Source organism: Apostichopus japonicus, chromosome 22, assembly GCF_037975245.1.
Source record: "Apostichopus japonicus isolate 1M-3 chromosome 22, ASM3797524v1, whole genome shotgun sequence".
NCBI classification, from domain to species: domain Eukaryota; kingdom Metazoa; phylum Echinodermata; class Holothuroidea; order Aspidochirotida; family Stichopodidae; genus Apostichopus; species Apostichopus japonicus.
The window spans coordinates 17,739,284-17,752,598 of NC_092582.1; the positions used below are offsets into that span (position 1 = coordinate 17,739,284).

Genomic DNA, 13,315 nt, shown 5'->3' on the forward strand with positions numbered 1-13,315 from the left:
TTTATTTATTCCACTTTCAACTACAGAAAAAGGTGTAATGCATCTATATAAAGAGCAAACAATTGGAATGTTTTTCTTGTTTGGTGTATCTGATGAAAGGAATTTCAACTATTTACTGTTTAATATCAAGTACACATACCATAGAGTAAAGTAAAGATGAGCATCACTTGATGACATGACAGTTCTGCAAAGACCAGCTTCCTAAGTTTATGCTACCAGTATCATACTGAAACTTGTGAGCACAAAATCATGACCAAGATACACACCAATACTCAAAAAACGTTTATTTGACTTTCTGTCGATTTCAGTACATCTGTTAAAAAATTGGCATAAAAGTACATTGTCCAGATTGCATGATTATTTAGTACACCTCATTGCCAAAAGAGAATGCTTAGATATCTGTAATGTAAAATTTGGCTTGAAGGTTAAGAAATTTTTATGGGAAGCTTAGCATTCCTAGCATTGTATATATCACCATATAGTCCTTTTAGCTATTAATAAGTATATTTGCAAGCATATTTTAGTTTAAACCTATATATTACCATACAAATTTCTAAAAATGTAGGAAGTTATCACATATTCTGTAATCAATAATTTTAATGTGTCATCAATAAAATTTGTAGCCGAATCAAGAAATCGAAAAGGAATATGTTTGCAAAATACTATAAAGCACCATATTCTGCTATCATGAAAGTCACAAATAATTATTATTAAGACATGGATACGAAGATGAAAAAGTTACCAAAAAATGTGAGGACTGATAAGTCCAAAACCTAAAGTAAATCAAAAATGTTTGGCAATCCCTCCACACCCCCCACCCCACCCCTCCCTCTTCCTGAGGTAGATAGATGGTGACAACCGGACCCGACTGTTAAGTTAAGCGACATATAACAACTCCTCAATATCGTATTTTATTACAAAACAAATACGTACAGACGAATGGAATGCTTCATTGTAAAAGTCAAGTTTTTATGAGTAGTCTCATATTTATGCCTGGAAGAAATAACATGAAATGTAATCGCTTACAGTCAGTGAACGACACCAACAGAGATAAAAACAAAAATTGACTTGTGCTGTGGTATCTTTCAAGACCTCCTTAACAAAGATATTCACTTTACACTTGACAAGATTATTTCTTTTAGAACATGTTCTTGCACAAAACACAGTCAAATCAGTTTATGACAATAGTAAACAGATTTGTTGCAACTTCGTAAAAACATGGTAAAGGTTACCAAAAAAGGGTTCTAGAGCAAGTCCCAACAGAGCATTAGTTTTCCTCAATTTAGGGAATTTTCTACACCATGGTGACACCCCTCCTTGGAGGCACCCTTACAATGAGGCTAACAACAGGAAAATTGTGATTTTTTTAAGGAAACAATAAGGTCAAATGTCATTGACTTTGTAAACATCATTGTGATAGTTAATTGAGTGAATCTGGTAAAGAGTGTAAAACAAGGTTATGAAAATGGCAAGAAACTACTTAAATTTTCATACTAATGGATCCGGAATAACTATTAAGCAAGACTTTCTTTATTCAATTCTGCTTTGATCTTATAAATTCTGACGGCATTATTACAAAAGATGTCCTCCCTTTCTTCTGCACTGGTGCAGTCTTCCAGGCACTTGACTAACGCATTGAAGACATCTTTGTATTTGGCAGTAGTCCGCGAGAAGACTGGGTAATCACTCCCGTACATGCATCGTGCGGCACCGAAGACCTTCACGCAGTGCTGCAATGTAGAAGAGAACGAAGAGAGTCGTGTTTGCAGGGTTGTACAAGAACAGATAGATCATCACTAGCAAAAATTAGATTTAGACCAAAATTTGGGTTTTGATAAAACACTTGTCTTTCAACTAGTTTGTTCACTCAAGTAAAACAGACAAAATATTCAATACAAAAAAATGATGAAATTGAACAAAAGAAAAGAAAAAGCTAGCTCTTACCTGCACATAAGGTTTCAGATCTTCAATACTCCAATTCTCCCAGTCTGCTTCAGTAACCATACCAGATCTGCAAAGAAAAAAAATGAATAAAAAAATATGAGCTGTTGTACTACCAGTTAGTGAGTGTGCAAAAGTGGAGAGAAGACAGGTAAGTAAGGAGAAATATATAACATGGAAGGGCTCTCATGGCAAAGCAAAAGCTGATATATCTGTAGACATGGCTGAGCTGATTAGTTAACTAATTCATACCAAATACCAATAGAAACATGTGTATTTGAAGAAGATCCTGGTGGGATAGAAACGTCAGGCCAACTTACTTTTACACATTCTCTTACACAGGCTCTCTAGTGGATAAGAAGTTTGCTAACAGTTTTATTTTATTTCAATAGAAACATGTCACATCTTACTTCAATTTGTTGTAGACTGTTAAAGGGCACTGCTTTCCTTCCAGGATGTATTTCTATTCCATTTAAAAAAACATTTGAGAACTTGCGCTTTAAGGACAGAGTTTCATTGATTAAAGTGCCTGAATTCTTAGTCTAGCATGCAATGTTTTAATTTACGGCCTCGATATCATGTTTCTAATCCATTCTATATTAGTCTAGGAGATATAGTGTTGAATGCCATCCAATGAGACCTGCTGTTTAACACTTTTTTGTGGGACTGAGAAGCTGAACATAACTTAAGCATTAAAGGAGCATTTCCAGGGACATTAATATCATATTTTCAACCTGAATATCTTGATCACCAGAATAGCTGTACGGACATTACTAGCACTCAAAGGTCTCCTTGTTTTCTTCTTCATGTGGCTGTGACATATCAAGCCTAAAATTCTGCTAAACCTCATCTTTTAAAATCCTAACAGGATCACATCCTGTAACATTACAGATGCAGTTGTCAAACATGAAATTTTATCAAAGCAAAATTATTTTGCCAAGGTATTGAACAACCAGACATTCTACCTTCAAAATGACAAAAGTATCTTAAAAGATCTCCAAAATAGCTGTCCTCCATCTCCTGTACCCACTGAAGGATAACGAAGGCTGTAGATACCTTCCCTTTAAAAAATTCAAGCTGTTTAAACCAGACGTGTTATTAGAAAGGAACCAACACTCACAATTTGCAATAGACGTTTTGATACGAAGCGGCGAGGGTCATCTTCGTCTTCCATTCTTCAATTTCTTTCTCCTTTATTTTTGGCTTGGCAAGATGGTCGATAATAAAACTCAATTTGGGAAATTTTGGAGCAAGCTGGGGGACAAAATCCATCATGTGTGGTCTGAAGGAAGAAAACGTGTCAAAACATACATCTTGTATGACGCAAGAAGAATACACATGTACCTCCCCCCCCCCACCCCTACCATACCACACTTCCTCCCTCCTCCAACCCCTTTCCATACCACTTCCAATTCCTCAATTAGAAATATCCATGTTTAGAAAAATGTTAATATTCTGAGAAGAGAGAGACCATAAGACTTGTTTCTTGAGATTTGAAGTAAATATTAAAATTATCTTAAAAGATGACTTTCAAAGAGGGAAAAATAGAAATATGATTTCTCTATGGATTTTTTCATGGGCATAAATTCATTAATACCTTAATCTGGGCAAACCTGTTGAATATTCATGCATTCTTGAGAAAGCAGAACAGACTGTTGGGACAATTTTCCAACACTGATACAGTATAAGTCTACATATGGTAATTTATTTCATGCTTTTAAGCAATTGTACTAAAAAATATTGACGGTTATAACACTTCGAGATATTCATACTGGCAGAAAATTTCATTTGAAGCAGGACATGAAAAACATGAAAAAAAAAAATGAATCCCATAAAATTAATTTTTTTATATAAAATATATGAACTTCAACTTTCCAGCAATAGGTGTGTGTACTTAATCTGTATTCACAGAAACATACTGTCGATACAGTACAGTTGATAATTAATGGGGATAATCGGCCTACCTGACAGCATCATTAGTGCTGATAAATTCTAAGAACCTCATTTTTTGTGATCATGTAAAATAGATGATTTGTTTCCTTTTTCTTGAGACATCTCACTGGCCACAAAAATCACTGGCGGGCCGCATGTGGCCCGCGGGTTGCCCACCCCAGAGATATATGGATCGAAGGATTAGATAGATGGATGGATATATAGATAGATGGCCACTGGCTATGCCGAGTGAGCTGAAAACCATGTTGCTGTCTAGCATTACAATATCTCAAAACTGAAATAGCACGGTAGATATTAAGATCACAATGTTGTGTTATACATTAATAGAGACTAGAGAGTAACATATATGAAGCCACAGAGACAATTTGTCATAAGTCACTCTCTGTTAATGTTTTTGTAGAATCCAGAAACTTGTTTTTTTTCTTTATCACAACCTCCCTTCTAATTAATCAGTCGGAAAAGCTATTCAGTAAGTTTATTTTCCTTTCTTTTGTGTTCTGCTGTCTGTTGTGTAGAAAGTCAATGTTTTGACCTGTTTTTTTTCCCCAAATAAAAGCAAAGTGTTTGACAGGCTCAAGCTGTCAAATAACCTTAAAATAGTTAATACAAAAAAAAGATATCACTTTGATGTTTTATTCTATGTTGATATGGCTGCACTTGTCAATGCCACTATTTATGTAACCAAAAAACCGCAAATCTCACACAAAAGCCTTACAAGTTAAAAGCTAACAAACCCTGTGTGACATAGGTACCTGCATAAAGCATATTTCTTAACCACCTCTCTTCTATTTGCAATTTATGAAGTGAGCCCTCTTTTTAGCCTTGTGATTATCTCATTCTAACTGAACAAAAGAAAATAAAACCAGCATATGAAATCCAGTCAAACCTCAAGATTTATGGCATTTGCCAATGGTTACTGTCAGTAGTATTGTTTTATGACAATTAAAGTGTCTACCAGTCAGAGATGACCTTGTAGAGAGAGAACCGGTTGTGCTTTGGAGAGGGGTTTCACTTCGGTTAACACCAGGATAGTAGTAAATGATAGAGATGAGGAAGAAAACTTGTTGTGTTATCACTTCCCCCACCCCCTGCTTGGTCACACCTGGAAGGCTTGAATGAAATCTCCAATCTGGAAGCAAATGTTTGCTTCCCCTATCAAGACTTAAATTTAAGATTCTCAAAAACCAACAAAATTCCCAGAAACATCTTTATAACACTGATCTTCTCAGTCAGGAGGTGGAAATCTGTTCTAGTCTTAACTTTAGTTGCTTCTCCAACCCGGCTGAAAACTTGGAATAATGCAATGTATACTACAGTGGCGTAGCCAGGGGGGGGGGGGGGCAATGCCCTCCAAATTTGCTTTATGCTACAGTTTTGCCCCCCCCCCCCAAATGAAATCCAGTGATGTATTCAAAATAATTCTTTTTTACATTTTTTCGAGTTCTGATCACAATTATTCATACCTCAGGGCTCATGTTCATACTTCATATAAGGTCAGAACTTGGTAATCAGACCAAGATATTACACATTTTGGGCCTTCATCATACTCACATACGGAGACAGTTGATCAATACTGTCCTACAGAATAAGCGCCAATAATTTGGCCGGTTGTATAACCATTACAAACTAACGCTAGCAACCCATGTGCATTTTCAGCGACCAATGATGCCACTCGTGGTAATTCCTACCATCAACCATCACAGGGTTGCCCCCCTTAAAAAAATTCTTGCCCCCCTAACAATAGAATGCTGGCTATGCCACCGATAAACTATTACTTTACTCTGCGAGGAATTATCATGTGTGACCACAATTGATTACCTTAACAGGATGTCAAAGGTCAAACCATGCTTTTCCAATAGTTTCAATCCTCTGTGGACATCTTCTCGGCCCAGCCAATCCGAAGGCTCCAATTCTGTGATATGGCGAACTCCTAAAAAGCGATCACTCTGTGCATAATGCACTAAAATGTCTTCTACCTGTCAGTATGGAATATTAAATGGTATGTTAGTTCAATATAATTGAATAATTATAGTCCATAATACATATAGAAATTAGTTTTGGACATATAATGCAATTTCAAGTATGGCAGATTGTTGTGTAGAAATACTTTACAGAGATGAACAAGTTATAGTATAGCTCATTTAGGTATTACCCCTTTGTTGTTATTTGTATAACTTATGTTATAGTATTATTATTTAAAGAGATTTGAAGCAACTTACATCAGGGTCAGTGAGATCTACCCATCCAACCATTCCCACAATCCACTTGTGCGATTTGACAAACTCCAGCACCCAATCTGTGCAGAGAAGATGATCACAATATCAGGAGGTATTACCAATGATTTAGATATTCATTAATAACGAGAAAGATCCTTCAAAACAAGTTTCCCTTGTCTAAATAGGCTTCTCAAACTATACAACTCCTCCATACTAACATCAAAAATAATTGTGAATTGTAATAGTAAGTACAATGCAGGAAACACCAAACCATTTGAAACACATTAAGCAACTATAAATTTTCTGATTTGGAACCTAATCTTTTTGAGTTATTCAGCGACCGTAAAATGTGCCACAATGAAGGTCAAAATTAGGTCTCTCTATCCGATTCAAGGTTCAAATTTACCTAATTTTTTTAGCATGCTTAATGTTGACAGTGGTACTGAAATTCCTTGAAGTCCCAAATTCTTACTCTTAAGAGATCTTTCATACATTTTACACATTAATCAACATAACTGGGGGTTGTGGCGAGAAATTTCAAAAAGATAAATGCTTCCGTTGACTTTTTTAAATTTCTTTATAAATGAGCATTAAGATTCTTAGACATTAATTGTGGTTCTATGAGCAAGCACTGAGGTATGACTGCCATCGTTGACCTATGCAATCACCGGTTTATGACATATCATAATTTATCATACGTAACTGAGCAAGATAGTATAACAGGGTACTATTGGTCTCCTATTCCCTTTACTGTTTCCTCCTTGGTGAGATTGGACTTACATGACCCAGAAAAGAGGGTTTTGCAGTTTCCCTACCTTTTCCCAGACTTTCAATTCCTGTACTTCAGTCCGGGGGGGGGGGGGGGCACCATTGTAGAGTATACACTCTACTGCTCTAAAACCAGGTCACCAGCTATCACATCACAATAACGTACCGATTCACTTCAACAATTAGAAATTCATGTATATATATATATATATATAGACAGTGGCAAAAGTTTACCATTTTCCTTGATTGTGCCATTATGCACTTGGACAAATATTGCATTTTTTATATCGGGGACCTCCTTGACAGCATCAAGATAATCGTCCGGTAGAAAATTCCTGTACAGTTCTTTTATCTCTGATGTTGGCCATTGGTACTGAAATTTCTTCAAGTCCCAAAAATCTACAAAAACAAGACAAATGACACATTATTGAACATATAGGCCTAATCCCTGGCAAGATTGGACCTGCTATATGAAATTATTGTGATAAAATGGGACAAGCCCACATAAATCCTTTTCGGATACAATTTTTGGTTGACCAGAAATATCTAAAGCACCATACACAGCTTTACAAGGAATAATTTAGTGTTTAAAGGGTGTGAAGACTCGCGCACAAAGAAATGTCCCATGTCGGTAATCTGACCTAGTTTCGAATGAGGTGTAACAGAAGTGTTAGACACCACCATCGATCCCAGAAAATACACACAGCTTGCTACCGTCGGTAATTAGACACTAGTGTACAGTCAATCCATACTTATTGCTACGGTCAATACCCACAACACAGTGTACATAGCAGCGTGGACATCTCAGATCTAGATAAAAGATAACACTTGAGGTATCACGTTTCATTACTGTCTGCATTTTATAGCAACAAGAGGAGAATTTCCCTTGCAAGCAACGGAAAGTTAATTTCCAGAGGGCAGCACACGGTTTGGGGCGAGTCTTTAATGCCTTTAACTTATAATGTGTAGTGCAGTTTTGAAGTCCCTGAGTTTTGTCTCTTATAAAATACTCTGGTTCCTGTGTGAAAAAAAAACAGCTATACGTCTTGCACTTGTATAGCAATTGACCATTTACCAATACTAGTATTAGGAGTATTTTTTAGCTAAGGGAACGTGTAATTTTGAGTGAATTGTAGTACAGGCATTCATGTTCAGCACTTCATATCACAATGTTTATGGTTTCTTGTCTTTTTATTCTAGTAAATAAAGCTCGACTATTTTCAGTGATCACAAGCACAGATTGTGATACTGAGCACAGAGTCTCATGAAAATGCACAGAGGTTTAGAAACAACTGACCTTGTGTTGATGTCTGTGTTGAATACCCGAGTGTGCAGGGTTAGTCTGATCCGTAATGTTAACACTCGATGTACAGGCCGGTTACTATATTTGTCATGTAATAAACAGCCCAGTTTGGTATGACGTCACTTTGTTCTGGGAATACTTAGGAGTTAGGACATATTGTTACATTCTGTGTAGCAGTTATCACATTCATGACTTAAAGGGGCATTGAAGACTCGCCCCAAACCGTGTGCGGCCATCTGAAAAAGTTAACTTTCCGTTGCTTGCAAGTGACGTTTTGTTCGTGTCGCTACAAAATGCAGACAGTAATGAAACGTGATACCTTGTTACCTTTTATCTAGACCTGAGATGTCCATCACTGCTAAGCACACTGTATTGTGGGTATTGCACCATAAGGTGGTGTCTAATACTTCTGTTACACCTCATTCGAAACTAGGTCAGATTACCGTCATGAGACGTTTCTTTGTGCGCGAGTCTTCACACCCGTATACTTATTCCCTATGAAAATAGTATGCATCAGTACAGAAATTGCTATACATTGTTGCGGTTTTGAAGTAATTTTCTCAGTTTGTACAATGCACATCATTTAGCAGTGTTATACCAGATAAAATATTCCCTGTATGGTAACTTTGCACTCTAGTTGCTATTCATTAAATCACTGCTATCCATTAAAAGAACATTAACAATGCCCTTGCTATCGTAAATTTACAGACACCATATTACATGCACAGAGATGCCAAGGTCAGATGTTTTTTAGGCGGGTGAAAATTGTCTGGTGCTGTTGGATAAGTACACCATCTAAGCGGAGCGCCACCATGGGTTGGCGCGAAGCGTACAAGAAAATTTTGGGATCTTACGGCCTCTCAGATGGCCGGAAACATCACTTCCCGGGTCATCTAAGCTGAATCTATACTGTCTCCATATTTGTATTGTGTCTATATTTTTTTCATTCCAGAGGAAAAAATATCTTGAAATAAAAAAAATCTCTGAAATTTTGCACTGTGTCCTCAATACTTGAGATGGGGGCCAAAAGGTTAGAGGTGGAAAATGACGACGGAGCGCGACCACCGGTTTGGCGCGCGTAGCGTACAATCAGGGAAATCATTGTTGTATGACAGACCCGGCCCTGATCGCGGCAGGAAACAGCACTTCCTGTATTTTGGGGCAGTAGCACTGAGCTGAATTTGAATGTGATATTCCAAATTCCTAAGGAACTGAACTCCTCCCGGCCGGAGTACTCCAGCATGGCCTACGGTATACAGCGGTGATGTGTGCATGTGTACAACAGCTACCGGTAGTTTCTGGCAGTAGCGCGCGTACTTCATTCGGTTGCATTCAATGACTTCGCGGACGCTGTTGCGTTCACGTGTGTCGTAACGGTATTATTTTTCACGAATCGTATAGGTAACGTTGCTTTCAGCCGGGCATATTTAGCACAATCGGCTTTGAGTAATTTCCGATCCTGGCGGTTCTGAGATAATTCGCATTTTGGTGTGATAAAATGAATTTCACGCTAGCAATGATACACTTTCACAGGAAAAACTCTGTGAGCCTATAATGCGGGAGATTCTTCAAAAATGCGGGAGATTCGGACAGGTGGGCGGGAGACGACCCGAAAATGCGGGTGACACCCGCCCAAAGCGGGTGACTTGGCAGCACTGCATGCATGTTACTCATCTGACCAAACTATGGCAGCTACCAGTCTCAAATTCAATACAGGTTTTGCTAATTGCAAAAATATACAGATATCATTATTTCCAAATATATTTTACAATGCTTACTATTCACTTACGGACATGCGTATCCACAACTGGAGCACTAAACAGTGAATTCATCTCTGATTTCTGTAGTTATAGGTCATCCATGCAATTCAAACTGAAAAGTAATAATAATAACTGTTTGAAAGTACTGAATCTTACAAAGGATAATTGTTGCATCAGCAAATGAGATTGACAGTGTTCATGAATGCATTTAAATTTCAATGACAGAACTTCAATGACAAATCTAAAACTAATATCAGAATGGGTACAGCCTATAATGTAGCTATAGCTAGGCCTATTACATTTTTTAATTCTTGGCTGTAGTTTTTTTTCTTCAGGTATTCACCCTAATTGACTGGTTGGATGGATCTGAGGGTTACACAGTAGCTATAGCTAGGCCTATTACATTTTTTAATTCTTGGCTGTAGTTTTTTTTTTCAGGTATTCACCCTTATTGACTGGTTGGATGGATCTGAGGGTTACACAGTTTGAAACGTTTATATTAGAATATCATACATGTAGCTATAATGCTCTCATCCAAACCTTGGGGTTTCACTGAACAGTTACAGTACCATCAGTCATTCACAAAACAGATAACAAACCTGGTAGTGGTACTACAGTAGCCTAGAGTAACTATAAGCAGTAATACTTGATAGTAAGACCTAACTTAAATTTTGTTACTAGCCTAACTCACATGCTAGTTTGCCTTTGAACATTGCCAGCCTAGGCCTTATGAAAGCTAGTACTAGTACTAGTAGGTATAATCTAATGTTTATTGTTGATAAACTCCATTTTGCATTAGGCATGTCCGTCTAAGTTATGTGCAGCTAAATCTAATGTCGACCAGATTCAGTGCGCCTCACTCTCCACAAGCCACATCCGTACATTACTCAGCTCAAAGGGTACATGATAAAAAGAATGATTACGTGCGTACGTAATTTGTCAAAGATCAAACATGATATATCCAGATAGAACACTCGTACGTGTACGGAAGCCCAGCAGGGACATGTGATTTGACGTTTTCATGAGATCTCTGGATCGTTACTGAAATGTACCGTGTACATGTCTCTTATACCTCAATGAGGTTATGTGGAGAAAATAAACTGAACTGAACAATTACACCTCGTCAAAATTGCTAATCTGAAAATGGACGTTTTGACTACATCATACCAACTCGATCATCAAAGTGACATTACTCTGGAAATATACATTTTATCGAGATGCATTAAGACGTTTCTTTTTTCGCGAGTCTTCACACCCGTAGCATCCGTTTGCTGTCAATGACTGCAATTGTCGATAAAAAGCTTAGTTGAAATACCATGTTTTTTCCGCAATTTAATGATTGCAAGTGTTGGCAAAGGATTTTGCATTTTCTGTATTTGTATGACTACATGTTCGGCGAAAATTTTTAACACGTTCATATAGTACAGACCGTGACAAAGCTAAAACATCGCAGAAAATCCACGATCTTACAGAGAATATAGTTACACAATTGTAATAGATTACTCCATCAGAGAACACGAGCAGCGATCGACAGCTAGGCAATGGCTTTTTTTGGCAAGTGCATACATCATCCATGCAAGTAGCGCACGCGTACTATTTTCTACCGGGACTTTCCCGATACAGTCTACGTTTACAACCTTGGAAAGACAAAGCACTGTGCAGGGAAAAGATTGTTCGTCTCTGAAAAGCAATATTTTGGGTGGTACGACTTGTCGCGGGGGTCACGTAAACAAATCCTTCAAGTCAAAAGAAAATCGTTCATAGTTTCCAAACTGAAAGCAAACAAAATGGAAAACCTTAAAATAAAGGTATTATTCTAGCAGATATGCCGACTTTATGTTCGTAAAATTGTTCCAACAACTCTGGCAAAATATGCAAATGATTTGTTGCAACTCAATGTCCGCACCTGCTTTATACTGTACCATTTTACTTGACATTGATGTAAAACTTTTCTTGGCAAGCTGCCAACAAAAATTCCACAATCAGTGTATTTTGCTAATATTGCATCAGAGATGTTATTGCGTATAGCCTGACTAAACGCTTTGCGGTCATCGCGGCACAACCTTTGTAGCCTGGGCTTTACACTCGATCTCAAGCTATAAATTGTAATCGAGAATTCGAATAAGCCAATCTGTTTTTAGTAGTTATCGAAGCAACATGTATATCTTTTCACATTTCCTGTTATTATTTTCTAATACAGAGTTCAGCAATATTCGTAGTGAACGTATGTTTTGGTGAGCTTTTACGAAAGTTCAGCTTATCGATTAGGCTTTGTAGGTCTATACAGAACATTCGACCTTTGTTACTCGATCAATTCATGCTGGCTCAAAATGCCATCATCTCACTTGGTAGGCCTGCGCACTATGGTTCACATTCCTTGCAGTTGCACCTTAACTAATATTTTATTAATAATAATATACTAAATACTACTATGGTTATACTATAGGCTATATTGTACACCGGTTAGGCTAGGTCCGTGTCTGTAACTTGACCATATATATCTCTTTTTCTTAGGTTGAAAGACTTTCGTAGGTTCTTCACCGATTTATACAGAGATTTCCATCATTTCTGCTTTTATTTTGTTCGCATAACCTAGCCCTACAATATAGGCTAGTCGGTCTCTCTCGGACACTTTGGCTAGTTCTGAAAGCACTAAATTCTTTGAATTTGTATACGTATTTTGACGTCATAAAAGTGAACAGCGCCACCAGTTCAAAGGAGACAACAACATCAAAGGAGCCAACAGCTTCAGAGTAGACAACAACGTTGAAGGAGACAACAGCATCAAAAGGAGAAAACAGCATTGTAGGAGACAACAACATTGAAGGAGACAACAACATAAAGGAGAGAACAACATCAAACGAGGCAACAAAATGATAACAGACAGCATAGAAGTGAACAACATAATACATTGCCCTTTCGGCGTTCCATAGTCCTAACCCCACCTCACGAGGGGCTCGATAAAGCTCGGGCTAGCCCCGTTCCCAGTAAGGTAGTGAGAAGTGAGAAGATAAGTTTCTTATTTGTAGGACTTGCTGTATATTTGTTGTATTACTGTATGTCTATTGATACATATACTGTTGCTTTTTTTGTGGCTTTTTTCGTTTACGACCTGTGTAAGCCGAATTTCCGATTGTGGACAATAAATTCAAATTCAAAACAATAGGCTTCTTTAACTCAAAGTGGATCTTCTACACACTAAATTTGAGGTCAGCCCAAGCTTCCAGTTTTTCACAATTTGACCCCTGGTGACCCCAAATGACCTTTCAACTCCACCAAAAACACTAGACTTTTGTACTCAATGTGGCACCTCGTATGAAATTGGTCTGACCTTTCCTTCTTGAGATATCGTGTTTACAAGCTGGGCATCACAA

At 37.6% G+C, this 13,315-nt stretch overlaps 1 protein-coding gene across 7 annotated transcripts; it reads right to left on the bottom strand.

Annotated features, from left to right (window-relative positions):
• Nucleotides 1-98: 98 nt before the first annotated feature.
• On the bottom strand, nt 99-10,941 carry LOC139964265 (L-fucono-1,5-lactonase-like). 7 transcript variants are annotated; one of them, XM_071965725.1, is made up of 8 exons: nt 10,873-10,941; nt 9,971-10,053; nt 7,113-7,277; nt 6,114-6,190; nt 5,713-5,870; nt 3,062-3,223; nt 1,945-2,011; nt 99-1,730 (listed from the first exon to the last, which is right to left on the bottom strand). In XM_071965725.1, exons 2-8 carry the CDS (start codon nt 10,011-10,013, stop codon nt 1,515-1,517), a joined length of 888 nt encoding a protein of 295 aa, XP_071821826.1. In that variant the 5' UTR covers nt 10,014-10,053; nt 10,873-10,941; the 3' UTR covers nt 99-1,514. The 7 variants fall into 7 exon arrangements, with proteins under 7 accessions (XP_071821826.1, XP_071821827.1, XP_071821830.1 ...); XM_071965726.1 differs by lacking the exon at nt 10,873-10,941 and adding an exon at nt 10,802-10,854; XM_071965729.1 differs by lacking the exon at nt 10,873-10,941 and adding an exon at nt 10,824-10,846.
• Between the last annotated feature and the right edge of the window lie 2,374 nt (nt 10,942-13,315).